This window comes from Chrysochloris asiatica, unplaced genomic scaffold (genome assembly GCF_000296735.1).
Source record: "Chrysochloris asiatica unplaced genomic scaffold, ChrAsi1.0 scaffold00124, whole genome shotgun sequence".
NCBI lineage: Eukaryota > Metazoa > Chordata > Mammalia > Afrosoricida > Chrysochloridae > Chrysochloris > Chrysochloris asiatica.
In genome coordinates, this window is record NW_006408642.1 from 5,773,187 (window position 1) to 5,781,062 (window position 7,876).

General features: G+C 39.8%; 1 protein-coding gene and 2 pseudogenes across 1 annotated transcript; 2 read left to right on the top strand and 1 right to left on the bottom strand.

The window, feature by feature from the left end:
• Nucleotides 1-254: 254 nt before the first annotated feature.
• On the bottom strand, nt 255-1,048 carry LOC102814345 (annotated as a pseudogene).
• A 59-nt stretch (nt 1,049-1,107) lies between these two features.
• Nucleotides 1,108-1,660, top strand: LOC102813952 (annotated as a pseudogene).
• Nucleotides 1,661-4,278: 2,618 nt separating this feature from the next.
• ZNF502 (zinc finger protein 502) lies at nt 4,279-6,239 on the top strand. The gene is given in 7 exon segments (XM_006868834.1): nt 4,279-4,297; nt 4,686-4,982; nt 4,985-5,406; nt 5,408-5,433; nt 5,435-5,918; nt 5,920-6,043; nt 6,046-6,239. Coding segments are annotated over 7 exon segments (1,566 nt in total).
• Nucleotides 6,240-7,876: the final 1,637 nt, after the last annotated feature.

A 7,876-nucleotide genomic window follows, 5' to 3' on the forward strand; every position in this document is an offset into this window, starting at 1 on the left:
TGTGTTCTTTTTATAAAAAAATATAGATACCATATACTTTCTAGAAAATAATAAAATAGACCCTTAACCAAAAGAGCCCCATTGTATGGTTTCATTTAGGTTGCTTGGGAAAAAACATATCTGAACTGATTCCTAAAACATACCGTTCTACCAGCCTGCATCTTTTGGTTCTTAAAGTGTGGATTACTGTCATTCCCTTCCATGCACCTGCGTTCCTACATATTTGATAATAAACATAGACACTGGTTTATCACTTAATGTTCAGCTGGTTCATTGGCCTTTTCTGCAGGTTCATGAGAATGTTGACCAGGCTGAGCCTTTCTCTGTGGTCGTTCTTCAAGACCTTCCAGGAAAGGAGAAATATCATCATCATCATAGATGTAATCTCCAGCTCTTTACCAACAGCATGAATGGAAACAGTCTTTGTAGTTAGGTCCTGCTCGGCAGGAAGTGTCTGTCTTAAGGCATGCAGACTGTGTCTAATCAGTTCATTCAAATTGCACTCCATAATCTCAGACATATGTCTCTCCAAGTACGTATCAGCTGATTGAGAGCGAGTTCCCATAGACAAAGCTCTGCAGTCAAGATAGTTAGCAGAGGGACAAGTCTGGAAAATATGAGGGCCCATGTCATCATAACCAGCAATGAGCAACCCCACACCGTATGGTTTCCTGCCATACATTGTGTTGATATTTAGGTCTTGCTTCCAACTGGAGATACAAGACGAGACACAGGAAGAGGTCTGTCAAGTACAAATCTTGAATCCAAACATTCCTGGTGCATGAAATTACGTAATGTTCTAGTATCAGCAGTAATCCCTGCAATTGTAATATCTACATGGTTGTCAGCATGGAGGATTTTTTTCTGATGAGCTACAAGCTCTGACTGTGCCCTTTTCAATGCAACCAACACTGCATACATAGGTTTTTCATTTCAGACTAACTGTGGAGGAAGCTTGTTTAACAGCTTCCATAGCATGTTCAATTAGATGAATATTGCTCTGAGGGAGCCAAACAGTAACATCATTGTCTTACTGGTTGCAAACCATGGCTCCAGCTCTGGGCTTTGCTGGGGCCTCCTGCAAAGTTGCAGACCAAGACACCAAGTATGGAGCCGGAAGAGGTACCCGCTCTTGTGGCGGCTGCAGAAGCTGCCAGAGGAGCTGGGCCCGCAGCTTCTCCACAAAATAATTGATGGCATTTGTGGGCAGGATTATCCTCTACACCAGGAATATCACAGCCTTTGGGATTCAACAGAATGGGTACACGTTGTAGAAGATACTACCACATTTTTCAAAACTATAGTGGGTAAAAATGTACCTGATGAAGAGGTATATCAGCAGTTGAATCAGTTGAATTCATGTCATCAAGAAGCTATCATGAAATGCTTAAAAAGTTGAGCAGATGAAATCAAACAGACTCTGTCAGGAGAAACTGTTGGCATTTCCTCTGCACAACTTCAGGATTTTGATTGGCAGTTAAAGCTTGCACTTTCTAGTGACAAGATTGCAACATTACAAATGCCACTTTTAAACCTTCATTTAGATGTAAAAGAAAATGGTGAAGTCATACCATACTCTGTTGAAATGAGTAAAGAAGAGCTGCAGAATCTAATAAATTCCTTGGAAGCAGCTAATAAGGTGGTCCTGCAGTTGAAATAACCGGAAACGAAGAATACCATTGCTATTAAATTTTACTGCTACGACTAATGACAGAGTAAATTCGGTGGTTGCAGACAACCTGCCATGTATTAAGCCAAGCTGGGACAGCAGCAGTGATGAGATTGCAAAGATACTTATCAGCTTCCCTAGAGACCAGGAAATGACATGGTTGACAGAGTGTGCATAAGAAATGCAGTAAATGCTGACCTGGTTGTGGGACTCTGCACTGGACAGATCAAGACGGGTGCACCATGCTGATCTGAGAGCTTGGCCAAGTACAACCAGATCCTCAGAATTGAAGAGCTGGGCAACAAAGCTAAGTTTGCCAGACAAAAGTTCAGAAACCCCTTCGCCAACTAAGCTCTGGGCAGGCAAGACTCCAGTCAGCTAATTAGACCTCTGCTCCTGATGCAGATGGCAGCCTCAGACGTCAGACCAGTACGGCAGGGCCTCTTCCTTCTCCCCAACTTGCAAAACTTGGAAACAGGGAAATGTGAAAGGACAGGAAAATGGACAAGTTTGCTTCAGTGATAATGAATGACCTGTATGCATCCCCGTGGCTCAGTCGGAGAAACTTAATCTTGAAGAAGAAAAGCAAATCACAGAAGCATACAGGCTACAATTCTATTTCTATCAAATTTAAAACCTTAGAACAAAACTGGTTTAGGCAAACATACGTTGGTAGTTCTATTCCTGAAACAACTAGGGAAACATACCAATACAAACCAATTTTCAATTTCAGTGAAAAATAATTAAAAAATAAAATCCACCCCAAAATCTCTCCCAATCTAAATACATTCCTAGTTGAAAAGATTCCCTTGAGGAACAGAGTTAGCTTAAAACACCTTGTCCCTTGAGAAGCCCTGGGGGCACTGGCAGCTGCCCTTGTGAGGCAGGCAGCCCTGGCTGTCTGGAGTCCTAAAGTGGGGTCTTTCCCTCTGGGCTAAGGAGCTGAAAGGGAGACTCTGAAAAGCCAGGAGGCAGAATGACTCCACAGAGGAGCACCCTCTGTGGAAAATTTGTTCTATTAACATTTTAAGGAAAATTTGTGAGGTGCCTGAGGGCCTGATCAATTGTAAACATTAAAACATGGAGAGAAAGAAAGAAGAAAACATCAAATAAATGTATACCTATTAGATATTTGTCTTGCACACACACAAAAATGCAGTAAAGATGAGAAAGCTGTCGTAGCAGTGTATATTTTCATAGTGACTGTTTTGCCTCATTTAATATTTGAAAAATCTTTATGGATGTATAGTTTAGTATTGAAAGCTAAAAATAGATTCTAATGTAATGTAAACATACAAAGCACACAAATATACTTGAATATTGCTTAATGAAGTATGTAAATAGCAAGGACGTGTATTATGTAATTATTTGGTATTTTAAAGAATAATTTTTTAAAAATGTTCAAGCTGCATATATAACTCAGGAGATTACATATTTTTGTCATATTTCAAATGAAAGAATCAAATTTCTTTTAGATAGAAATTCTTCAGACATGAATAGAAAAAAGTCTCCAAGTTTGTGTAATAATTCTATGTGTATGAATTCTAGGAACTAAAATCTTTCACAAGAAAAAAATGCAAATAACAGTTACTTCTCCATTTCTGTGTCTGATCAGGAGCGTTATGTTCTGGTAAAATGAATAGATGTTACTGTATTATGTATATATTAGTATGAAATATCAGATAAAAACAACAAGGTTCATTTTTGCTATAAATGCTAATCATGAATTTAACACTTGGGTATTAACTTCATTGGCAAGCAAACCATTTTAACTTCAGTTAATTTTACAGAAATTATTCTGAACAAATAAAGAATGCCATACTTTGTTTTTGCAAAAAAAAAAAAGTTGCAGACCAAGTAGTGCAAAACTACTACTCGACCGACATGAATACTTCTATTCATTCCATATTTATCTATCATTATAAGATAATAAATGGCATTCAGGTTTATTCATCAGTGACTTCAGTGTTTGATAGTAGATTGAACTAACTTGTCAAATCATGGACAACTGACAAATGGAGTTTGTTAACCTACAACACTAAAAGCCAGTCCCGATTCATTTTGAGGTAGTCATCTTGCCACACTCTTTGGTATGGTTTATTAGATAGCATCCCTGTTGTTAACTGTCTTCCAGTCTCTTCTGACTCATAGCAGCCTGACCCTGGTTTCCAAGAAGTGACTGATGAGTTTGAACCACCAACCTTGCAGTTCAAACTGACCTTGCAGTCCAGAGCATTCTCCTGCAACACCACACCAGGATTCCCAAGACAACTTTTATTATTTTTTGTTTTCCAGGTTAGTTATCTTCCCCCTTTTTTTTCTCTCTTTGAGCAAAACCCCCATTTCCAGAACTGACGTGTTTTCCAGCCAAAGCAAAGAGAAGGTTTGTGGATGTTGAATATGCAAGGATCTAAAGAAAAAGCGAGTGGAAGCAATAGATAACCAGTGGGACAAAATAGCCTTGGCAGTAGGAAGACTTTGGATATCTTAGAAGAGAAACTCTGAGGAAAGTGAAGGAGATAAAATTACCTTCTCTTTTAGACTTTGGCTATCTTGGAAGAGGAACTCTAAGGGAAGAAAAGGTGATAAAAGTACCTTCTCTTTTAGGGATGTTAAATTCAGGTGGATGTGAGTGTCTCTTGAGGTCAGTTTTTCTGCATTATTCATTTTCACTCATTTTCAACATTTGCCCATTTTCATTCTCCAACTAGTCTGAATGCAAATGATCTCTGTTCTTGCTTAGCCTACTGCTGCCTGTTGTTTCCTCTTCTCCATTGTCTGTGGGCCCCTTGCTTTCTGGGATCTGTAACTGCCCTTTTCTGTGAAGCTTCCTCACTAATGCAGCCAGATCTAAATCTCTTCTACTACTTGCAACTCTTAATGGCTTGACCTGTTTGATTTTACTCACCATTGCTCACAGGTTATTACTGAGACCTGTCAGAGTTAGCTCCTCACAGCTTCAGAGCCTTCTGCTGTGCTATGCACAGGAGACATTTACTCTGATGTTTTCTTTCAGGTTGGAAGAACAGACCTGCTCCAGAGCAAGATGTCTCTGAAATTGATTCTTCATGCATAGTAGCAGAAAGATTTCAAGAGAATGAACATCAGGATTCTGCATTTGTAGAAAAATATGCATGGGAGGGCATTAAGGAATATCCTTTGAGACAGTTTCCTGGACCATGCCTTTTCCAAGAAGGAGGTTTTGGGGGAATAACCTTCATTCACAAAGAAGCAACTCCTGAGATGATTAGTCAAGAATATAACTTTGAAAAAAGCTTTCTTTTGACTTCAAGCCTTGTGACACATCTCAGAGTTTCACCGAAGAGAGCCTACATCAGTGGGAGACAACTAGCATACACACCAATGAGATTTCAGACTGAAGTATATGCCCAGCCCTGTCCACCCTGGAAAAATCTTGGACGTGTGATGAATGTAGAAAGTCCTTTAGTCAGAGCTCATCCCTTACCCAGCACATGAGAACTCACCCTGGAGAGAAACCCTTCACATGTGCAGAATGTGGGAAAGCCTTTAGGTGTGACTCATTCCTTGTTCAACATCAACAGATTCACATTGGAGTGAAACCGTATAGATGTGAACATTGTGGGAGAATATTTCGATGTCGATCATTTCTTACTCAGCATCAGCAAATTCATAGTAGAGAGAAATCTTCTAAATATAGTGAATGTGGGGATTACTTCTGCAATCGTTCACAACTCACTGAATATCAGAGGATTCATAACTGGGGAGAAACCTTATAAATGCAACATGTGAAAAGGCATTTAATCAGAACACACGCCTCATTCATCATCAGAGAATTCACACTGGTGATAAACCTTATTTATGCAATGAATGTGGCTCTTCTTCCCATCAGCACTCAAATCTTACCCAACATCAGATTATTCACACTGGAGAAAAGCCTCATAAATGTAATGAATGTGGGAAAACCTTCCAATCAAAGGCAAATTTCTCTCAACATCAGAGAACTCATACTGGAGAGAAGCCCTATAAATGGAAAGAATGTGGAAAAGCCTTTTGTCAAAGCCCATCCCTTATTAAACACCAGCGAATTCATACTGGTGAAAAACCTTATAAATGTAAAGAATGTGGCAAAGCCTTTACTCAGAGCACTCCACTCATTAAGCATCAGAGAATTCATACTGGGGAGAGACCCTACAAATGCAGTGAATGTGGTAAGGCCTTCATTCAGAGCATCTGTGTTACTCGGCATCAGAGAAGTCACACTGGAGAAAAAAACCTATAAATGTGGGAAGGGCTTTAATCAGAATACCTGCCTCACTCACCATATGAGAATTCACACTGGAGAGAAACCCTATAAATGTAAGGAATGTGGGAAAGCCTTTGCTCATAGCTCATCTCTCACAGAACACATACTGGTGAGAAGTCCTATAAATGTAGTGAATGTGAGAAAACCTTCCGCCAGTACGCACATCTTAGTGAACATTACAGAATTCACACTGGTAAGAAGCCTTATGAATGCATTGAATGTGGAAAATTCTTCAGACATAGTTCAGTCCTTTTCAGACATCAAACACTCCACAGTGGTGAATAATCTTTGTTTTTTAGGTATGACAGTTTCTCTCAAGAGTGACCAGGAGTCTGGCTGTGAGAAAGATGGGCAGATAGAGTTCCTGAAGGGAAGGAGAAAGGAATCTCTGCTGCTGTACTGGGAGAAGAGTATTTCCAGAAATAGAAATGGGAGGTATGGAGAATGGAGAGCCAAATCTTGGTGAGCATCTGGGAATACAGGTAGATAGGAAGTTTCTGTTTTTCATATAAAACCCTGCTAGTCGTCACTCCTTGCCTATGTACTTTGAGTTAGTATTTGTTAAACTAGCCCTTGAATATTTTCTTTACAAAACCTTCCCACCTTTGATACTCCTGTTCATTGGCCTATTGGTTGAGGTGGTTTTCCAAACTCTGCTTGTCAGTCTGAAAGAGCTAACTGTTCTGAGGCAGTGCTAAGCAACCTCCAGATGTTTGAGGTAGCTCTCATCATGCTGCTATGGAGCAGCTACCAGACAGGTAGAATACAGTGGGAAGTGATCTCATGAATGGGAAACAGGAACAAATGAAAAGCTGAATCCATATTCATTAGTTCACAAAGGAAACACCTAGCAAGAATTGGGCTGATTTTTGCAGCTATTCAATTGAAGAATACTTAGCAAGGTAAGGAAGCTCTTTCCTAGTTTTCTCGAACTTTGGGAAAATTTGGAATCCAGAAGAAAATAGAAGATGAAGAGAGACTTAAGTGATGCCGTATTGTGGGAAGGAGACAGATCTGCTCAAAGGGACAGGGAGAAGGCAGCCTAACTTCTTCTGTACCAGAGAGATAGTAGCTTACCAGGAGAGACGGGTGTGATAAGCCTTGCTGGTAAAGCCTCCCGATGAACCCAGTGTGTGACTGAGCAAAGTACATACATATTTCTGTCCCAGACGAAGGTTTACGCCTTTTCCTGTAGGATTGAATGAGCCGTTGGTTTTCAGGCAGGACAAAGAGCCCACTAGGAGCTAAAGGTCCAAAGTGCAACTCAATTTGTTGTCCACTAGGGAAGAGTGGTCCTGGTGTAATATTGTAAAATAAGTACGGAACTTCTAACCACAAGGTCGGTGGCTGAAATCCATCAGCCATTTCTTGGGAAACTTATACAGGGTTGCAATAAGTCAGAACTGACTTAGTGATTCTTAACAACAACAGCAGGGCAGCGAAGACACCAGTGAACAAGAAGCCCCCTTTTGCTGGGAGGACTGGGTTTATAACTAGTTTTCCAGTGGCTAGAATCGTAACTATATGTCAGGTGTTCTGTTACTGGAACTATCACACTTCAGTATTCACATTCAGAAACATTACTTGAAGGTTAGAAGTGTTTAGGGAAACAGTTATGAAATGATTTGCAAAGAATTAGAATTACCTGCTCTTTAAATCCCAGAAAATCAAGATAGTATAGTTTGCCACTGATTGTGATGCTATTTTATTCTTTTGAGAGAAAGGGCCTGGGTTTCCTTTATTTTCCTAAACTCATGTTCTTTACTTCTAATCAGAGATTGAGCTCTGGAAGATTAAGTGAGGATAGCTTTTTTGTTTGTTTGTTTAATTTAAGGTTTTTATTGTGGATTGAGTGAAAGTTTACAGGGCACATCATCAGTTTCACATTCAACAATTCATATAACTTGTTTCATTACATTGAT